General features: G+C 33.1%; 1 protein-coding gene across 3 annotated transcripts; it reads left to right on the top strand.

Annotated features, from left to right (window-relative positions):
* The first annotated feature begins 151 nt into the window (after positions 1–151).
* Positions 152–23,070, top strand: E(bx) (nucleosome-remodeling factor subunit NURF301 E(bx)). 3 transcript variants are annotated; one of them, XM_011648231.3, is made up of 24 exons: positions 152–2,557; positions 2,959–3,241; positions 4,779–4,987; positions 5,148–5,489; positions 5,632–6,795; positions 7,190–7,377; positions 7,559–9,050; positions 9,192–9,327; positions 9,986–10,260; positions 10,402–10,539; positions 10,619–10,726; positions 10,855–11,063; positions 11,269–11,505; positions 11,795–12,005; positions 12,195–12,521; positions 12,658–12,846; positions 12,992–13,222; positions 13,525–13,858; positions 16,514–16,718; positions 17,298–17,560; positions 18,142–18,309; positions 18,762–18,957; positions 20,363–20,447; positions 20,740–23,070. In XM_011648231.3, the coding sequence occupies exons 1-24, from the start codon at positions 1,486–1,488 to the stop codon at positions 20,940–20,942; spliced, it is 8,265 nt and encodes a 2,754-aa protein (XP_011646533.2). In that variant the 5' UTR covers positions 152–1,485; the 3' UTR covers positions 20,943–23,070. The 3 variants fall into 3 exon arrangements, with proteins under 3 accessions (XP_011646533.2, XP_011646534.2, XP_011646531.2); XM_011648232.3 differs by having other exon boundaries at positions 9,953–10,260; positions 10,855–11,000; XM_011648229.3 differs by having other exon boundaries at positions 9,953–10,260.
* Positions 23,071–23,513: the final 443 nt, after the last annotated feature.

The following is a 23,513-nucleotide window of genomic DNA, read 5'->3' as shown; positions in this document are numbered from 1 at the left end:
CGTTCTCTTTTCGTTTTTCATCTCTAGTGACGAAATTGTGACTCGTTTCTCGTGTTGTTGGTTCCCGATTTATCGAACGAGACTCGAATCTCGATGATAGATAGCGCTTACGAAGTTGGAGACCCTTGCACTTGTGTGTTACCGAGATTAATATAAAAAAGAAAAAAAAGAAGAAAGAAAAGTCAAGACTCGTGAAATTTCGCGTCAAGAGCGAATATTAGTTAATCGCGATTCGAAAAATTAATTGCGATCCTGCGAAACGAGCGTTATCGATCGAGATACGTGCAAAATGGCGGCAGCGCGTCGTCGGTAGTGTCCTCTGGCAACAGGCATCGCGCGCATCGTGAACGGAATCGTGTCCTCCGAAGATTTCACGGATAACGCCACAGGAAGAAACGGTGGTGTTTCATCGCGATCCACGCGCGTATATTCGTCACGATTCTCGTGCGTTGCATTTTGCACGAGCCCTCGCGGTCGCTCCGTACCGCGGGATTGTGATTAAAATTGCATTTTTTTTTTCGAACGCCTGTGTGCTGCCACCTATCACATACGTCGATTTGACGGACCAGCAGCAGGAAGTTACGGTGCAGGCGATTGGAGTTTGCGAACGTCTCGGCTGGATCGAGGATATCTACGTGGTTGAGCGTTGCTCGACTCGTAACGCACACCATTGGCGTGCTCCAGCGTTTCCGGAGAGATCATCGGGCCGTTATAATCGGATTAGAACGTGCGTGACGATCTGCCGACAGCTTTTTTCATCATCACCGAGCACCGTACGGCCGACATGGCGGAGCACGTCTAAGCCAATCGCAGCGCCGTTCTCTCGTGCAGTTCCACCATTCAACAACGACTACGCGACACAACGACGACTCGGTTCGCCGCCGCTGCCACCGCCACCGCCACCGCCGCCATAGCGCGCAGCTAGAGACCCCCTTCTGGCGTAATTCGCGTCGCCGATCTCGCTATCTCGAATTTGGCGAGTGGTTTTTTTCGCGGTGAACGTGGTACGCCGAACGAGGAACGGGGCAGGCGGACCTAGGCTGACGCGCGGCGTCGTCGCATGCCTCGGAGGCATCGCGTCGCGGCGATTGTGTTTGGTCACGTGACCGCACGAAACCGACCGTGGGCCGTGAGAAATGGCGCAAAGATCAGAGTGCATCGGACATGGACGGAACCAGCTCGTTGCCGCGGCGATGTCATTTGTGTTTGTTTACAAGCGTGCGAGCACGCGCGCCACGTGCTGAGTGAGGAGGCGAGATCAAGAGAGGAGAGGAGAGGAGAGAGAGAGAGAGAAGAGACGAAACGAGAGGTGGCGACGAGGTGAGTGGCGGTAGGAGGGAAGGAGCAGAGCAGCCAGGTAGGTCCCCCATCGCGACGGTCCCCCGCGCGGGGCCCGTACCCCGAAACACGCGAGGTTGACATCGCCGGTATCGGCGGCGACTGCAGCGACCACGCTCAAAAGGACCACGGCGACCTACGACAATAATGACGGGCAGAGGCTCGAAGAGGCGGGGGCGCCCGCCCAAGTCTGTAGTGATGGAGCGACCGAAAAAGTTTCAGTATCACCTGATGAAGAAGCCCAAATACCTACAGAACAGGACCGGTACTCCCGGCGGTGCTGAGACTCCAGGCTCGCAGCCAAGCACTCCAACGGCGTCACGACCGACTTCGCCGTCGGTCGAGAGCGAGGAGAGCAGCAAGCGCAGCACGCGGAACCAGCGTAAGTCGCGGAGCGGTCGCGACAGGCACTCTCGCAAGGGTGGCCACTCGGGAGCCACAGGTGGTGGTGCCTATCAACGACGTGGGTACAATCCCAATGTGGATTATCATGATTCTGAATATCATTATGGTTCCGATTTTGGTGATGAGTCCAGCGAAAAGAGTGAACCAGAGGAAGAGCAATTGCCCAGTGATGTAGATTCGTCCGAGAGCATGGAGGAGCCTGATCCTTCAAGCGACAGCGATTTCTCACTCTCTAGTTACAGCACCACTAGTGGTACTCCCAGGAAAACATTGTTGAGTCAACAGCGGCCACCTAGTCCAGAACCATTGTGGCTCCAAAACAGAGAATTGCCACCATTGGTATTACCTAAGTCTTCAGATGATCTGCTGGTATCCAAAGAATTGGTCATGCCGTCACTTTCCATCTATGAAGTACTAAGGCATTTTCGCACTTTGGTACGTCTCTCCTGCTTCAGATTTGAGGACTTTTGTGCTGCACTTATTTGTGAAGATCAGACTAATTTACTGGCAGAGATTCATATTATGCTGATCAAGGCACTATTGCGAGAAGAGGACTCACAGCAAACACATTTTGGTCCATTGGACCAGAAGGATTCGGTGAATGTTAGCCTATACTTCGTGGACTCTATGACATGGCCGGAAGTGCTACGTTCATATGTGGAGAGCGATAAGGGTTTTGATCAAAACATTTTACAGATCTTAACCACTACTGAATATCCTTTTACTGCCATCGAGGATAGAATCAAGGTCCTACAGTTTTTAACAGATCAGTTCTTAATTACAAATCCTGTGAGAGAAGATCTATTACATGAAGGTATAATGAAATGCATTTCATACAATACTATTTTATATTCCTCAGTGTTTTTGCATGTTTATATTTAATATAGCATGAATTGGATTTGAAATCAGCAAGGAGAAAGTTTGCTGTGCCCATGCTGATATATCGAGTTACTTATTCTAATAACATATTTTTTATCAAAATTGTATCAGATTAAAAATAAACTCAATGCTCTACATTTAAAACATGTATTTGATAAAGTAGACTTCTGATTTATTGAATGAATCTAATATATGTTGAATATCTTTGTTTTTCTATTTTATAAAAACTTAAAATTTATTCTTGCAACACATTTTGGAAATCTTAATTTTGAAACCTTACAATGTTTAAAATTCATCACGAGGGAATGTGGAATAGACAATGTTTATGTTTTGCAGGAACTATGCATTATGATGATCACTGCAGAGTTTGTCATCGATTAGGAGATTTATTATGTTGCGAGACTTGCCCAGCTGTATTTCATTTAGAATGTGTAGAACCGCCATTGGTTGATGTTCCTACTGAAGATTGGCAGTGTAGCACGTGTAAAGCCCACAAAGTGATGGGTGTTGTGGACTGTATACCTGATGTTGAAAAAAATGGATCGTTATGTAGACAAGAACACTTAGGATTCGACAGACATGGCAGAAAATATTGGTTTTTAGCAAGAAGAGTTTTTGTGTAAGACATATTGATGTATATGCATATTTAATTAACAATTTTGTGAAATTATTTTTGTATCTATATTGCAAGCACATATACAGAATGTTCCATAACTCTTAATATTTTAAGGAGTGAAAGAGGATAGAATTTTGAACTAAAAGTTCCTTTCCCAATTTTGACTCAGACTATTATTTACCGAGTTATTAACAATTAAAGTTGATCAATCAGATTGCGTCCAGCCGGAGTACGTAGAAGTGTGGCGTGCTGTGAGACCCCTCGTGCTTTTTATATTCTCCCGATTAAAATTTTTTTTCTAATTTTTTTTATATTAATAAATAAATAAAATGAATTAATTAATAAATGAGTAAATAAATAAGTAGATAAATAAATAAATGAGAAAAGTTACAATTAGAAATTTCTGATTGTTTTTTTAATATTATTTATTATTTATTTATTTGTTATTATTATTTGTTTATTTATTTAATTCAATTATTTAATCCATTTGTTCAATTTAATTATTTAATTTTCATAGCTAACCTAGCAGCGATGGGGAAAAAATAATTACGGAATATTTATTATAGGTGCAGAAAAAGACTATTGACAAAAAACATTATCAAAATAAATTGTTTCTAAATAAATTAAAAAACGACCTCTTCAAAAATTGTTTTTACACGTGTCATGGTTCTTACGTATAAATATTATAAATAAATTAATAATTATTGTTATAAATAAATTAATAAATTAATTACGTAGATTAAATTATTTATTGGTTAATTTCGAATTTTAAAACGATAACGCCATCGAATTGAAAGAAAAAATATGTAAGAATCATACATGCCAACGTTATGAAATAATCAAAATAAATTTTTCACAAGCAATTTGTTTAAACAATTTCTTAAAAAAATTAATTTTAATTGGAAACTAATAGTTCCATCGATTTCTACAAAAAAAAAATATGTAAGAACCATACATGATACATGTCAAAACAATTTTTGAAGAAATCGTTTAAATAATTTATTTTGATAATGTTTTTTGCCAGTAGTTTTTTTGTATCCATAACAAATTAGAATAAAATTGTAATCGAAAGAATGTACAGAAAGCGCGAGGGGTCTTAAAGCACGCTATGCTTCTGTGCACTCCGGCTGGGCGCAATCTGATTGATCAACTTTAATCATTAATAACTCGATAAATAATGGTCTGAGCCAAAATTGGAAAAGGAATTTTTAATTAAAAATTCCATCCTCTTTCACTCTTGAAATATTAAGAGTTGGGACACCTTGTAAGTACAATTTTATATTTTATGAGAACAATTTATATTTCTGTATTTTTTCGAAAAAAAACTTCATAAAAATTTATATCTTAGAGTTTATAAGTATATTTCTAATAAGAAATTATAAATGTAAAATTTATAACAGATTAAACAGATTAAATTTATTACAGATTACAAATTTTTTACAGATGTAAAGAGGCAAAAACCAAACAAGTTTTTATTTATGTATGTATAGAATATACGTGAACAACTTTTAAATTTTTTTATTCTGGTTTGATCTTCTAGTGAAAGTGAAGATAGCGAAGTATGGTATTATAGTACACCTTTACAATTAGAAGAGCTGATGCTTGCATTAGATCAAAACGAAATGGAAGTAGCGCTTTATCGCGAATTGTCGGATTACAAAGAAGAAATAGTCCGACAAATGGAACTTACAGAAACCATTACTAATCAATTCAAAGGAAATAAGAAATCATATTTGGAAACAGAGAACAGTAAGAGTAATTTTTTTTTAATTAACAGCGTTCTTTGGATCAAACAGATTAATATTTATTGTTTTTGTTTTCTAAGTAATTGATATTGAAAGTATAACAATTTAGATATGATTTTAATGCATTATAAACAATAATTTTTGTCATTGAAATTTTATTTTAGATCTTATACAAAAAATACAAAAAGAACGACAAGAAAAAGAAGAGGAAGAGAAAAAAGAAAAGGAGAAACAGGAAGCGGAAGAAATGATACGCAAAATGCATGGGAATACTGATTCTGTCGAGGAGAATACGACGGCAATAACAGAGCAGAATGAAACGAAGGTATCTGGTGAAGAATCGACTTCAGCTACACAAGTACCCGAAGTAGTTAGCGAAACTGTTGAGATTGATACCGATGTATCGACAAATATGGACAAAACTACGAAAACTAGCGCCTCAACATCATCCTCTGAAGATATCGACGAAGACACATTAGAAGGCGAGGAGAAAATTGGTAAAGATGGTAAGTTACCAATTAATTAGAATTTATTGGTTTTGTTGACAAAAAATTATTTTCTTTGTTGTGTTTCTATGAAATATTGAAATTTTATATATGTCAATAATATGTGATATTTTATCATGTTTACAATAATCTTTTCTTTCAGGCAAAAAGCATACTATCGTGACAAGATCGAAAACTGGTTCATTGCAACCGCGAACCTTTAATATGGATGATCTAAAGAGACGAAGTATGGCACCATTGTCGAAAGAGGAGCAAGAGAAATTAGATAAAAGTCTAAAGGATTCTGAAAATGACAACAATACTAGAGTAACACGTCAGAAAGCACATCAGATCGCATCTGGCACGCACTTATTTAAATTGGGCATGGATAACAACTTTAAGTCATACGTTAATCAATATACTACCAATCCCATCGCATTGAATAAGACGCAGAGAAACGAAGAACGCGATAAGAAGCGTCACTTGTCGCACAAGTTTTCGCTCACGCAGGCATCGGAGTTCAAATGGGTGGGCAGTTTAACGGGCACCCGTGCTTTGTTAGTCAGTACCTTACGGCAAACGATCTTGCAGCTCGAAAGCAATATTCAGGCGTCGTTTATGCACACTAATTGGCCACTGTTGCGCAAACCATGGACAGCAGCAGTGGGTGCCTGCGTCAATCCGCGGGATTTTGCGCGTACTCTTATCGTTCTACAGGCGTGTATCAAATCTGTCGTATTCGCGAGCGTGTGGCATGACCAACTTGGTCATGTGAAACTGCAACGAGTAACTGCACTCGAGCGTGAAGAGAAAAAGCGTCAAGACAAGAAGGAGAAAAAGGAAAAGGAGGACGAAGAGGAACGTAATCGGCTCTTCAACTTCGTCAAATACACACTCGGTCTGAAACATCAGGTGTGGAAGCAAAAGGGCGAAGAGTACCGGGTGCACGGCCAGGGTGGTTGGCTATGGATATCGGCTAGACGACGTTACCGATTTTCGGACGCGACAAAGATGGGCTTACGTGCCGGTCCACAGAAAATTATGGTACAGATAAAGGATCAGGGTGGTCTAAAGATACTCGCACTAGATCCACCCACTTATGAATTTCTTATCAAAGAGTACTGCCCAAGTAAGACGGAGAATGGTATTGTGAAACAAGAAATCAAAGAGGAAGAAGCAGAAAATAATACCGTAAAACAAGAGTGTAATGCAGAAAATATAAAAAAGGAGCCTACGACTGATAATGAAACGAACGGCATTGATTCTTCTGCATCGATAAAATCGGAATCCCAATCAGTCAAACAAGAAACGAAGATGAATCTGTCATGTATGTAACGAATACGTACATTTATAAATTGGATATAAAATAATGCTTTTAAGGCTTTCACGATTACTGTTTTCAAAAAAGTTAATGTGTTTACGAGTATTATATATATTGCAGCCTATACTGCGGTATTATATATATATAGCAGTCTATACTGTAATATATCAGGCTGCTCTTCGCCCTGATAAAGTGAACTGCAATGTTCATGAAATGTTGGCATTTAACAATATATAATAACACGGATAATACTCGTAAACATATTAACTTTATTGGATATAAAAATATTTTTCAAAAATATAATTAAGATAATTTAACGTAAAATAATTTTAAGAATATTTTTAAAATAAATTCGTACTTTATTCGTAAGAAATATTAATAAAAAAAAATCTCTATTTAGTTTTAGCTGGCATGAAAATTGAAAAAGTTTTTACCCCAATTACTGAGTTTGAAGAAATCAATATCAGTAAGGCGCTAACCACTGCTGGAAGATTGCACTATCCAAAAACAGCGAAAAAAACAAGGATCGACGACTTCTTGACGCGTAGAACACATCTGAAGCTTTTAGAAGAAAGAAAATTGCAATCTGTAAGTTTCTGTTAAATAATATATAAAATTTTATTTCGTTTGATATTTTATAACTGTCTATATTTTATCTATATTTTAATCTGACAACGATCTACATTCCAACTAAGATGAAAATATTAATATTATAAACATTATATTATTATTTTTAGAGATAGCTTTACAATTAATATTTGTTTTACAGGTAAAAACGAAAGAATCAAGTCAAACGCCAAATCAGAAAGGTGGAGATGGCGATTCCTCGGAGGTCGATATGGAGAATCACGAAGAGAACGACGCAGATAATAATAGCGCTGTTGGCGGTGGCGGTGATGCTGCTTCTCTTTTATCATCGTCCAAACAACAACAGCGAGTGAACAAAATGGCAGTAACCATGTCTGCATCCACGAAAGAAATGCTAGCAGCGATCACTAAGCGCATTCAACAGGTGCGCTTGCAATACGCGAATGCCTCGAAGCTCTGCAAGAGCGGCGGGTGTTACTCGCGTTATTGTAACTTGAACAACCCTACCAATAAAAATAATATCATTAATGCACAAGTCATCACTACGAATATCATCGATACCTGCTATTCACCTTTGTGCATGCGAAAGATGCAGATAAAACGCGATCTGATTGCGCTAATACACAAAGCGAATGCTCTAAACAACAATCAATCCTCTTCTTCATCGCCCTCGTCGCAAGTCACCGTAGCTTCTGTGAAAACGAAAACTTCGGACGAAACAAAAGATGCGATCAGACGAGATTTAGAATCAGCAGTGGCGTCGGCGACTCACTGCAACGAAGAAGCAGCGACTAATGTGACGAAGTTGAAAGATGCCACTTCTTCACCGCCTTCAAAAAAAATCAAGCTTGAAAATAAAACAAGCGAGAACGCTGCAGTGACGACCGTCACAACGAGTAATGTTGTTACGACTACTACAACAATTACAACGACTCAACAGACGACAAAGACTGCGGATGGCGTGGTGCAGGAACGTTCTGCCGTTAATCGTAATTCCATGACTGTCTCTTCGTCGGAAACTACGACCACAACAATGAACAAAAGCGGTGCTAAGACGGTGATGATCGTAAACCGTAGAGGCAGAACGGTACAGCGAAGTACCTTCGTCAAAGAATTACATGCTGACGGTTCTGAACGGATATATACGGCTATATCAACAGAAGGTAAAGTCTACTTAAAGAAAGTAACATCCACGATGGCCGATCGTAAGAAGAAACGCACACCAGTCAAATATCCACTCTGTTCGACATTTTGCACTAAGAACAAACAACGGAGTATATTGGTACTTCCTCAGCACGAGTTGAGGAAATTATCCCGCGTCGGCGGTAAAATACCCGTGCAAGGATTTCACCATCAGGCCAAGGCAAATTTGTCGGTGTGGCCATATCCATGCCCCAGACCCTTATTCAAGACTTGCTGGTTATACAGAACAGTTGGTCTGAAATCGCTTGCCGCTGCCGCGATTCAGCTGAGAATACTCTGGGCATGTCTCAGGTGGGATGACATGGCGGCCAAGCCATTGTCTACCGATGGTAAAAATCAAATTACTACTGATACGGAGATTATGTCGCTGGAAATATTGAAGCATCGACACGTCGGGCAGTTCCTCGACAGGACTCAGTATCTACGCAGAAAAGTTGTTATACCACTCGAACTTCCAAAGCAAGTCAGAGGTTTGTATGGAAAATAATACATAAATTCTTAATCACAGAGCTCATCATTAAGTTATCATTCTATTATAACTGTGTACAAGATGAAAATATGCTTTTCGCATTCTGTGTTATATATTCACATCGCACATAAAAATTTTGCAGAGGTAACATCCATAAGGAGTGGTCTACGAAAAAGGAAACGCCCGGAATCTCCGCAGAGCACCGAACCACAGGTTTCTGAGGAATGGGTTGATGAAGATAAATTGGAGCTATGGGAGATTAAACAATACGGCGACAGGTACAGATTAAGAATAATTGCAACGTGTGTTTGATAATGAAATATCTGCATGTAATTGTGTGTTGCTAATATTTATGAAATTCTCTCTCTTAAACATACTTTTTATCTTTGCTATCCTATGATTGATTCATTGAATTTCTCAAATTCTAATTAAGGAATATTAAATGTTAACGATTGTTTTTAGATAATCGAAAATTCTGAAATAATTTAGTTTAATAATTTAAATTGTAGTCAAAAGATATATCAAATTTTATTAAATTTCAGAATCAAAAATTTTTTTATTGCATAAAAAAGAAATCGAATTAAAAGAAAATTTATCCAGATTTGTGATAGATTATTCTTTTTAATAATAACATAATCTTTTCAAAAAAGCTCTCTTCAATTATTGTACATCTTAGAAAATTGAAAATGTTTATTGTTTTGTAAAATGTCTATTGTCTCTCCTTTGATTTTTATTTCCAAGACGACAAATTATCCTACTGAAACACATCTCTGTTTATGCTCTTGAAATTTATGCCGACGATAAAATCGGAAGCATGAGTTTGATCGCTGAACCTTTAACCGCTTGCTTTCTTTCTTCCATTGAAAACTAACCCTCCGCTTGGTGTGTCTGTCCTGTCTCCAGGTTAGAGAAGGCTAATGCGCAGATTATTACTAGGAGTCGCTCGGGAGCACCGCAATCAGTGATCATCAGCGGCAGCAACAAAACTGTCACTACTGCCGCCACTAGTGGTACAACCGGTCTGACTGGCGACCAGCTCGTAAGTGGCAAAGCAACACCGGAGGAGATCAAGGAGAAAATGGAACAGCAGTTGCGTATGCAGCGAGCAGCCCATCAGCAAAAGCGTGCTCTAGAGACTTTAAAGAATCAATCTACAAACTCGACATCACCTGCCACTCAGCTCGTCAAAGTTACAGCTAATTCCTCCCATGGTAAATTGATCAAATCATACATATATAAATAAATTTGTATAGCAGAAGAATGTACACGTGATGTATTTAACAATACAGATTATTCGTTAAAAAAATGAATCGTTACGAGAATTGTATTGCATGAGATTATATTACTTTCAGATGGCACCGTTAAATTGGTTTCGAAAGTTGCGATTCCGGCGAACCCCAATAGCACAAAGTCGCAGCTGACATCTCTTTTGACTACACCTACGCAAAATAAAACTTTCATCGGTACACGGCGAATTTATATGACGAAATGTGAGTCATTTATTTTTATCTCTAAACACGAAGATTATATGACAAATTGATCTTACGTGACCTGTTTATTTTATTTCAGCTGCTGACGGAACTACTAAGGTAGTATCTGGGCCTACTAGTATTTTACCAAAAACACCACAAGCTCAGGGATTAAATCAACAATCTTTGATCAGAGTGACGCCAACAAGTAAGCTTACGTATCACTAACAATATTAATTATAATGCTAAAAGTCTTTCTTTCACTTTCGCAAAAAATTAAAACAATATGTGAAGTCTCTTTTTAAAAGATTTTATTTTAATTTAATATCTTTTCAGCTACTAATTCACCTGTACAAGTACAGCAAAGAGTGCAAATTCTGAGAGGTCCGGACGGAAAGCTGCAAGTACGTGGCTTGTTGCCCGGTCAGCAGTTGGTCCAGATGCCAGACGGAAAACTGCATGTACTGAACGTTAATCATACGGTGAGCACTTCGCCTGCACAAGGCACTCGAACAAATTCTACAACCTCCACGACCACTACACAGGTAATCCACTCAAAAACACATTTCTCGAAAACATTCTAATGTGCAAAGCGGAACACATAAAACAAGTATATTTAATGATATAATAGAAATCAATATTTGGCACATAGAACCAATAAGTGAAATAATTGAATTTACAAAAAAATATAATAAATCAAGATCGATATGAATCTACAAAAGTGTAAATGTTATAATTGATATATTTTAGGCAAAAACTGTGGTTAGCACGGCGAAAACGGCGACATCAGAGAACACGACTGCAACTAAGACCAGTCCGACAAAAACAACAGCGAATTCAACGCAACAAGCGCAAACGCCACAGCAAACACAGGTGGTGCAGACTGTCCAACGCGTAAAATCTACAACTATGACTCTGGCACCCAATACATCAGTTACACCGACGAAGAATGCCATTATGGTCACTAATGCAGGACAAGCCGCGCAGGTGATTAACTCTTCCGATTAAATCATAAAACGATTCGAATGTACTAATTTATTATTCCCGAAATGAGTTATAATTCATTCTTTTTTATTTACATTTTTCAACTAAATATTTAAATTCAGTGTTGTCGAAACAAAAAATTTTATTTAACTTTTCAGAAGTTACAAGAAGACAAAAAGACTTAATATCGAAAATTATATAGATATTGCAAAATTTGAAAAGTTTACACGTTCATGAATCCTAGAATTAATTATAAAGTTATTATACATACATTTATTATTTAAAAATATAGGTAATATCTTCTGGTGGACAAGTAATAAGCGGCAATCCGATAGTGGTCACAAACGCAAATCTCGTTCAACAATTGGCATCAGGCAAGGCTCAGTTGACTGCAATCGGCAATCAAGTAGTGATACGTAATGCATCCAACCAAATTGTACATGTAAACTCAACTAATGGTGGATTTATCGTAAAAGGTACCGTCGCCGCCAAACAGCAACAAGGTTTGTCTTTCTAAATAATTTTTTATGCTTTTTTAAAAGAAAAATAAGTTAATTAAATAAAAACTTAACAAATTTTTTGAAAAATGCTTTTAACAGAAAAAGATATATTAATATATTATTATATATACATATATTTTTATAAATTATAGTTTTTGAAAACTTATATTCACTGAAAACAAATGCTTTTAGCTTTGCAAACCCCGCAAACTTCAACGATTGCGCAATCAACCACGAATGCAAATACAAGTACAACACCAACCACCGCGATTTCTACGGCAACTTCCACCGCATCAGTGACAACCACTCAGAGTTCCACCACGACTCCAGTTCCAGGAAGTATTGAGGCTTCTTTACTGGCAGGACAACCACCCGGCACGATAATTAAATGCGTAACAGCGCAAGTTATTCAGACAGCTGAAGGTCCGCGAATTGTGCTACAAGGTTTGCAAGGTGCAGATTTTACGCCACAACAATTAAACATGGTGCAGCAACAAGTGAAGCAGCAGCTTCTTAAAGGTTGGTTTTGAGAATATAGAGACACACATATACAACGCGCGCGCGCGCGCGCGCGCGCATGCACGCACAATTTATTTATCACTTTCTAGATAATAAACTCTCTAGATAATAAATTAAATTATGGAATTAATTTTAGCGCATGCAGCAACCGGCAAACAGGGTGTCTTAGGACCCACAAAGATTTACTTGGCCGTTCAACCAGCCCAATCATCCAATAATCAGCAATCACAACAGCAACCTCAGACTACGCAGGCTTCATCAGCTGCGAGTACTCCGGTGTCAACTTCAAAACAACAGCCTGTAATTTCCCCATCGTCTACTACTGGTATGTAAACACTTTGTTATTATTTATAAAATATAAAATATCAATATCAAATGAGTATTTAGAATTAAAAATTCTTATGAAAAAAATAGCTAAAATTTTGACAATTATTAATTTTGCAATATTGTATAAATCGTTTTTTTATTAGAATCGCGAAGCGCCAATGAAACCATTCCAGAAACTCCGCAAGCGACAACGCCAAAGTCGACGGACAAACCGAAAGTAGTTGTTCAACAAGTAGGACGCGTGGCGAACGTGACAGAAGATGATATACAAAAGACAAATATAGCCAACGGACAACAACCTTCGCAGGCGCTGAAAGAAGGAAATGACTCTTCGCCCAATAAATTTATATTAACGCCAGATTATATTCAACAAAGTAAGTATATAAAGAAATATACATAAGTTGTATTTATGCCAAAGTTTTTAAGTAAAGTTTTTAAGTAGGAATAGTTTTTACATCATAAGATTTTCTTAAAAATGTATTTCTTCTGCAAATCAATTTTCTTAAGTATTTTTTATAAAACAAAAATTCGTTAACTTTTTTATTAATGCAATGCAAGGAAATCTTTAAAAAAAAAATTTATAAATCTTGATAAAACATTCCTGTGAATTGTTCTTTTTTGAAAAATATTCTTTATTTTTTTTATCCTACATATTTTTATCTATCTTTAATTTTAGCGATTAAAAATGCTTTAAAACAAGAGAATTTAAATCCGGAGATAGAGGAGAAATTGTTGCAATTGCAACGTTACCAGGAAAAACAAATGAAAGGTGGCATAGAGAATTCTGTGGCTAGTAATCAGACTCATAATTCACCCGCGGCAACGACGCCACGTCCACCGTCACGCAAACGACCGGCGCCGTCATCAAACATTCCAACGGTGACGGTGGCAACAACGCCGACAAACATACAATCATCTGGTGGTAGTGATGACAAAGATGATAAAGATTGGGTAGAGACACCCAGAAAGAGACCGGCATTGAAACAAGAAAATCGCGAAACGATCTCAAAGTAAGGGCACATAAATATTCTGTCAAGCTAAAGGCTACATTGCCTGTTTTGGAATATATTCATGACAGCTTAAGTAGCTATTGACAGTATAATACAGTATACCCTTATTTCCTTAAAGCCTAGTCTACAATAACACAACATAAGATTGTAAGTCCATAATATCTATCTCCCACGTAACAATACTAATCCTAACAAACAGCACGCTTTTCATACTACTGTTTCTAATTGGTCAACGTAAACATAAGAAATGAAAATAATTTATTTCGCTTACGTTATCTTAATTATGTAATCTTAGTTATGTTTCATTAAACCAGAAGCAGATTCTTACAATCGCGCTTTACAGCCTTACAGCCTTATGTTATGGCTATTGTAGACTAGGTTTTAGTCTTTAACAATATTCTTTAAAAAATGATTATCAGGGTATAATGATTAAAGATATAAAAATCAAGGATAAGACAATGAAAATATTTGAATCACAATAAACTTGAAGTTTCAATCAAATCGAGATAAATTTAAGTCTTGAATAGGATATCTAGTTACATAAATAATCCCATATTATTATATCTTGGATGACGTTCTTGTTTCTCTTTTTCATTCATATCTTTCTATATTTTTATTCCTTTTACCTCGCGAAATTAATTGTATTATACTGTTATATAATAATTTTATTATTTTATATGGATTTGGTTGCTTTTCTTTAAAAATTTGGCTATATATAATCGCTGTCATAACATTTTTTAATTTAATTATGACTTTTATTTTGTTAAATATATAATATTTATATATTTATACAATATTATACAATATATATTACATATTGTATGTGTATATATATATATATATATATATATATATATATGTACAATATGTAATATATATATTGTATAATATTGTATAAATATATAAATTATATATTTGTAAATTATAAATATAAATTATAAATTATATATCATTTAATAAAATAAAAAAATCATATATATATATATATGGTGTGTGTGTGTGTGTGTGTGTGTGTGGGGGGGGGGATAGGTGGGTGTGTGGGTGTGTTAAAATTAATTCATATAATATATAATATAATTAATATAATAAAATTCTTTCCATTTCTTACATAGTTTTTAAATATATATTCTTACTTTTTTTACTGTATCTTTATATATGTGTATATATTGCATTACCATACATACACATATATATGTATATGTAATGCAATATATAAGGATACAGTAAAAAAATTAAAATGTGTATTCAAAAATCATGTAAAAATGGAAAAAATTTTATTTTAATTAATATATATTAATATCAATTAATTATTAATAATATATATTAATAATTATATATATATTAATGTGTGTGTGTGTGTGTGTGTGTGTGTGTGTGTGTGTGTGTGTGTTAAAATTAATTCATATAATATATAATATAATTAATATAATAAAATTCTTTCCATTTCTTACATAGTTTTTAAATATATATTCTTATTTTTTTTTACTGTATCTTTATATATGTGTATATATTGCATTACTATACATACACATATATATGTATATGTAATGCAATATATAAGGATACAGTAAAAAAATGAAAATGTGTATTCAAAAATCATGTAAAATGGAAAAAAATTTTATTTTAATTAATATATATTAATATCAATTAATTATTAATAATATATATTAATAATTATATATATTAATGTGTGTGTGTGTGTGTGTGTGTGTGTGTGTGTGTGTGTGTGTGTGTGTGTGTGTGTGTGCGTGCGTGCGTGCGTGCGTGCGTGTGGTGTGTGTGTGGTGTATACACCTATATATGATTAATGTATATATGTATAATGCAATATAACATATACAAGGATGACTAAAATATATACGTAAAAATATTTTATTTATTACATTCGAAATGCAATCCAAATTATAACAACATGACGTATATTTATATATATGAATAATTATATTAAATTATATTAAATTATATTTGAAAACATCTTTGATGAAAAAGAAAAAAAAATTTTTAATTTGTAAAATTCCTGCAAAGTGATTTTGATTTTGATATCAAATTAACTTTTAATAACATGTAATAAATATAAAAGTTTGAGGAGAAAATAAGATTCTAATAATCAGGATTATATTTAATTATTAAAACATATTAAACTTGCAAATGTATAAACTCACAGTTAACAACATCATTTTAATCTAATCTTTTTTGTATCTAACTTTTTCTTAGCAAAAGTATAAAAAGAAATCACAATTTTTAACTTTTTTTTTTTTTTGTTTTTATAATCCTTCCTTTTGTCATACATTTCACCCTCCATTTGTACTTGGTATATTCAATAGAATAAATCACTGCTTGTATGCGAGAAAACATAAATTTTCAGAACAAGTTATTAATAAGTTATTAATATGTAACAACATTTTTGACTACTGAAACAATTACACCGTAAAATTAAAACCGATAGAAAAAAATGTTTCTACATGTTATAATGATAAAAAAACATTTCTCGAATATATTCAAATGAGTTATGCTAATAATAAAGAAACATTGTTATTTATTATTATAATATTATAACTTCATTATTTTAGTGATCTTCAGACATCTTATTAGTTCGATATATTAACCTTAAACTGCAACATATATTTTTATAAATGATATTAAAATTACTTCTAGAGTGCCGAAGCTATCGGAAGCATTAGATAGCGAATCGTCACCTAAAAACCGATCTGCAAAATTAAAAGACAGTCAAGAACAGCGAAGAAAGCAACAAGTTTATTCTCGAATGCAAGTTTTATTGTTCCGGCATAAGGAACTTCTTAAAAAAGACATTCTTAAAAAGAGAGCATTACTCGAGAAAGAACTTCAAATCGATATACAGGTAATGCTAAGTATTACAAAATAGTAATGGGAAATGATAAATATATAATGTGATAAATTTTTTTACATACGGTCCACATTGTTGAATTGAATTTCGATCGTATTGTTACGATTCAATCGTATTGTTTATTCATACGAGCTAAAATATTTGCTGGGTTTATTCCCAATTCTCAAGGCATTATTCAACGAAATTTTTTTTATTATTTCGTAATTTTCGTTAATAAAATATCATCTTTATAATGAAACATCGTAAATCAAAGTATGTTATATCGAAACGATCATGAAAGTTTAGCTTGATAATGTGGACACGAAATAATTGAAAAATACGAGAAAATACCTTGCTTTCAAATCGTCTTGATTTGATAGAGTTAATCGAAACTGAAGAAGAAAAAGACAAATATACATAATAAACATAATAAACAGATAAATAGAATAAATATAACAATACAATAGATATACATAACGATATACACGACACGATATCACGATTTTATTTGAAATGATTTGGAAACACGATTTTGTATCACGTCGACTTTTCGACATTGTTCGGATTTTCCTAAAGTCTCAGATATTCTTGCAGAAGGACCTATCAGCGGAACTCGCTAGCAGAACGAAAGCCGAGAGGCACAAACAGGACGAAGTAAAAGTAGGCAGTGCGAAACGAAAAGCCAATGCTCAAGTGGCTCAACAAGTTAGCCCGTCCAATCGAAGTGGTAGTAGCAGACCGAAGAAACATAAAAGTCAAAGTAATAGCATGACGCCTCCTGGTGGCTCAACGGCCACAACTCGTATTAAAAAAGAAAAGCTATATTGTTTATGCAGAACTCCTTACGACGAGACCAAGTAAGAGCTTGAATAATACTCTCATAAAATATCAGTAAAAAATCGGGCGAATAAAAAAACAGCACGATCGCATCGTTTGATAAAATTTTCGATCGTATTTTTACGAATACTCATGACACTTAAACAGTTAATATTACATTCTATTTTAAAAAAGTACAATCTTACGAGATCTTTATTTTAAGTCTTCTTGAAAAAAGATGCAAAACTTTGAATTTATCAGAAATTTTGGGGGGAAATTTTTTATCAGAAATTTGGAAAATTTTTTGAAATTTTTTTTTAGAAAGAATTGATTCATTATCGTTTATGATATAAATTGTTGACAATTTACCAATCATATACTAATCGTTAACTTGCATGCGCTCACGTGTAAACCGAGAAGTTTTTCCAAAGAAAATTGTATGCCATCATAGTATTCTCATCAGCGATCGTTAATAGTTAAATTTCGTTAATATCTAAATTTTAAGTTGTTTTGTTGTATAATTAAACAACATCAAAAAATATAATCGTACAAAAGAGATGTCAATTATAAGTTATCATCAATAAAATTATACTAATAAATGATATTTTGTCTTTTTTCAAAGATTTTACGTGGGATGCGATTTATGTAATAATTGGTTCCATGGTGATTGTGTGGGTATAACAGAAGAAATGAGCAAATCTTTGTCAGAATTCGTTTGCACGGAATGCAGACATGCTAGAGATACGCAAGAATTATATTGCCTATGTAAACAGCCTTACGACGAATCTCAGTAAGTGTATTATGTAGTATAAAAAAATATTAATTTAGATAAAAATCTAGTAGAACAAGAGAAAATATAGAATAATAAAGTAAAGAAAAAATAATAATGTAATTATATAATAAAAGTAATTAATATAGTAATTAAAAGTACAATTACATTTTACAAAATTTTACAAAATATCATACATATTTAATATTTTATTTAATTAAAAGTAAGGCTTGTATTTCTTTCTATTCTTCTTGTAATAATCAAAAGATTTTAAAGTTTTTTCCTAATATAATTATAACATAGTTATATAATATAGTTATATAATATAGTTATATAATATATTCCTTAATATAATTATAATTATAACATTAATATAAAATTATATATAATTATCTAATCAATTTCTAATTTTATATTTTTTATATTATATTTCATTAACAATTCTAATGTATTTCTCTTTTTTTTTTCTAAAGATTTTATATATGCTGTGACAAATGCCAAGATTGGTTCCACGGTCGGTGTGTTGGTATTCTTCAATCAGAAGCCGATAATATTGACGAGTATGTTTGTCCGAATTGCCAGCGTAATTCTTCTGTCAACTTCGCTAATATGAAAAACCTCAACACAAAGGACCTCGATCTGTTAAAGAAACTAATCAAACAAATACAGGTAATTATCTTTATATCGGAATATTATTAATGATTCGCGGATAAATTCTTTTATTTTTATATATCTATATGTAGATTCGCTGAAAGTTTTTTAAAATATAATTAGAATACATTAAAATAAAATATTAGAAATTGTCATTTAAACTTCTTTATTATGTATAGTTCCTTTTTCATTAATAATAATAGAAGAGAGAAACTCTAATAATTAAATAAAAAAAAAAGGAGTATGCCTATATTGAGGCAACACAAGTTCTTAATATATAAATAAAATATATTAATAAGACAATATTCGAATAACAATTATAGACATTTTGATCTTGTTATTGCATCTTTAGTAGAATAATGGATTTAAATCTATTAATTTTTTTCTATTAATTCTTACCATAAACTATTAAACATTAACACTGTTTACAAAACTCAGCGTTGTAATTTTAAAAAAAGAAAATAAAAATCTTCAAATCGTTCGGAAAAATGTGTAGTGTCGAAACATTCCTTAACAGAGTATGTCCAAATTAAAAATAAAATGTCAGAAATTAAAATCATGTTCCCACGTCAAAAGGAGTAAAGAAAAAATTTTTTTCGGTGCAATCCTATCCAAAAGTCAAGAGATTAAAGGAATTAACCCTATGAATTACAAATGAGATACAAATAATAATTAAAAACTTAGACAAATATGCGGTAACGGGAAGATTTGTGCAGAAATTAAAGTTATTTCAGACGATGTAAACAGTCTAATATATGCAACAATTAAAACAAAAGTAATCTCAGTAAATGCTTTTCCTCATCTAAAATTTCGATTCTATTCCAATCAAATTCATGTGATTCATTAATTCTATGCTCTATAATAACTAATTGTTGATTGCTATTAATGTGATTCCTGTGTTCACTAATTCTGGTTTTTAATGATCTGCTCGGTTGTCTAATATATAACATATCACAATTATTACCATTTATTTTGTAAATCACGTTATGATGTGAGCTTTTTAGTAATTTATCTTTGTAAACCCTAATAAATTTGCCTAATTTATTCAGACTAATGTATGTCATAGGTACTGCAGTATTTTTGAAAAAACTCTTAATTTTCTTTGAAATCTCGTTCATAAATGGAATGGTCCTTTTTTATTGATTAAAATAAATTTTTTTAATAAAAAGATGACAAAAATAAATATTTAGACAACTATTTAAAACGATTTAAAACTTTATTAATACTAATTTAAAACTTTACTAATATAAAATATATTTTTATTAATAATAAAAGATTGTAAATAAATAAAAAAAAAGGAAACGTTTTTATAGAGTATATCATAATATAAAAACATTTTGTTCAGTTTAAAAATCTTATGTTTAATAAAATTAACATTTTTTCTCAAAGAGATATTCAGAATATGTTTTACAACTTGTTTTAGGCTCATAAAAGTGCATGGCCTTTTATGGAACCAGTAGATCCTAATGAAGCACCCGATTATTATAAAGTGATAAAAGAACCAATGGGTAAGTATCATTGATTATCACTTTATTAATTTATTTCTCTCTTTATAAAAATCATTTTGATGATTGGAAATATAATTTATTTCTTTAATATAACACACATATGTATGTATGTATGTACGTATGTATATATATATATATATGTATATATGTATTACATTATAATATATGATTTATGACTTGTTTACACACCACACACACACACACACACACACACACACACACACACACACACACACACACACACACACACATTTTTTTAATCTGGTTATACATATACATTTTATTGTTTTAGATTTGCAAACTATTGAATTAAGGATAAATGACCGATCCTACAAGAAATTGAGCGAATTCATTGGTGACATGACGAAGATATTTGATAACTGTCGATATTATAACCCGAAAGAGTCACCGTTTTTTAAATGCGCCGAATCTTTGGAGACTTACTTTGTCCACAAGATTAAAAGTTTGAGAGAAAAGTTCTCAGAAGGGAAATAAGTCAATCAAAAAAAAAAAAAAAGAAGAAGAAGAAGAGAAAAAAGAAAAGAAAAGAAAGAACTGACATAGCCATATATGGAATCGAATTGAAGTGGAAGTGCACGAAAATGAATTTAGTGTAGTGCGCTTTACAGAGAACAAAACAGAAGATGGAACAGTTTGTGCCAGTACAGTACACATAGAAAAAACTGAAACTCTCTCGGAATAGACTTAAGTATGTAAAAGTAGAGAAGGCACCGGTCTCCGCTATTTATTAATAGTTGTGTGAACATTTTCCTTTCCTCTCCCACTCCCTTACTGCAATTTACGAGTTCTCAGTTCCAATTGTGCTGTACGAAGTGTGAATTTTAGACCAGAACTTACCGCTCGTATCATAGTATCGCAATCAATTTTATCTACAAAAATCTACCTTTATTTTTGCCGTCTATTATTGCGAAAAAGGGAAAGTAAACCATATAGTAACGTTCACTTTTTTAACAATTATATTATTATTATTATTATTATATAATATATAATCATGTATCATAATACTTTTTCTGTTTATTAAGCCCCTTTTATTCGTCGTCATCTTTTTTGATGCATGAAAATGGAGGGTTTGGCAGATCTTGTAAGATCTGCTTTTTTCTTTTAACATGCTTACTGGCCGTCCAATTTTACAGTCGTGACGATATGCATCGTTCTTAGTCACTCTCCAAACCCTCTCTACACTTCCAGTAACACCTCATGAAAATAGTCGATGTGAATTTTCTTTTAAAAAAGAATGTGATTTCATTTAAACACGTTCAAGTAACAAGAATTTTATATTAGGTCTCATTAACATGTACACGAGTCTCATACATTCTGCGAACAATGAACGTGTTGAATATTAAACCGCATCCGAATTTTATGAAATGCTTGCTTCTTTCTCGCGTTTTTTTTTTTACAAGAAAAGAAATGATTGGAAGATTGGAAGAATCGATTGGAAAATAAGAAGAAAGACAAATTTGTAATGTCCATTGCGAACATAAAGTAATGTGTAAATTAATTCTTTTTGAATCATCGAATTCTCATTCTCAGAAATAGCATTGTAATAAGACAAAGTCGTAATGCGCGATTTAACTTGAGATCGCCTCTAAAATTAGCGTATTTATTTATCCCATTTTAATTTTTAATTCTTGCGATACTCAGAGGTGTGTCATCTTTTATGCAACGAATAAGTTTATAATAGCTTTCAGAAAAACAGGTGGAAATCAATACAAAATGATTAAATGATGTAATTAAAAAGATATGAGCTCGAATAGATGAAAGTCTGAATTGTAAAGGCTTAGTTTTCACATTGTGTGATATGCATCTACAAGTTTATTTTTTTATATATCAAGGATCTTTTTTCCTATATATATATGTATATATATATAATATGTATACATAATACATGCTATGTACATGCATATGCATATATATACATAAATATAAAAACTAGATAGAGATAAATAAGAGATTTCACTTCGCGGTCATTCAGTAATCGTAAGTTGTGGTTTAGAATTCATGCGACATTCATCATGTTATGCTATTATTTAATGTATGTACATATAATACGCGACCGTGATTTCATTCGGCGGATGATTCCGAGTTACATGAAAAAGCAAAAGGGACGATAACGATCGGCCATCCGACGAGCACATTCGGGACGGTCAAAAAAAAAAAGGCTACTTTATATTACTATTTCTTTGTAATGTAACCATTCAATGTGAAGGAAAAGAAAGGAGGAAGAAACAGTTGAGAACAGTTGTGTCATCGTATAGCCGTAAGACTATTTTTTAGGATTACACGCATAATAAATTGTACAAATTCGTTTATCGTCTCATGCTCACACAAGCTAGCGATTACGATTCTATTTACTTATGCGTTGTTTTAATCACATAAATAAATTTTCTATGAAATTGTTTATAATCGACGACTCACATTTAGGCGTTTAGATTGTAAGGACCGGGCAGCGGAGTCTGCCATTGTATATATATGCAACACCACACAGCTACACCCAGATATGAAAAAGGGAAAAAGTTTATCTCGAAAAGAGAAAGGCAATTGTAGAATTTTCTTTGATTTCCAAACAAGAAGAAAATAAAAAGCCAATGAAAAATACGGAAAAGTTCGTTTGATTGATATAATTTTTTAGGAATTATTTATATTTTATCTATATTATTAATAAAAAAAGAGTAAAAATACTCTGAAAATATATACTGGATAAATATGAGAATATATATATTTATATATATATATATATATATATATATATATATATATATATAATTATAGCAAAAATATATAATTTTAAAATTCGCTTTTGCCTTAAGTTTGTAAAAATTAGCGCGTATCGATCTTTATTAATTTTAAGTTTCTACTAATTTTAATCTCGATTTAATTTATTCTATTTTTCTCTAATTTTTAAAACTAAAAAAAAGAAAAAATAATTTAAATCAAGATTAAAGTTAATCCAGATTGAGAAAAATAAGCATTGATCTATCTCTATTATTATCTCTATTATTATTATTAAAGATATTAAAGATATTATTTGATAATCATCATAAAATC

This window comes from Pogonomyrmex barbatus, unplaced genomic scaffold, assembly GCF_055798465.1.
Source record: "Pogonomyrmex barbatus isolate J1 unplaced genomic scaffold, ASM5579846v1 scaffold7, whole genome shotgun sequence".
In the NCBI taxonomy this organism is placed as follows: domain Eukaryota; kingdom Metazoa; phylum Arthropoda; class Insecta; order Hymenoptera; family Formicidae; genus Pogonomyrmex; species Pogonomyrmex barbatus.
Note: the sequence above shows the minus strand (reverse complement) of the source record. Positions and strands in the feature narration are given on the sequence as shown.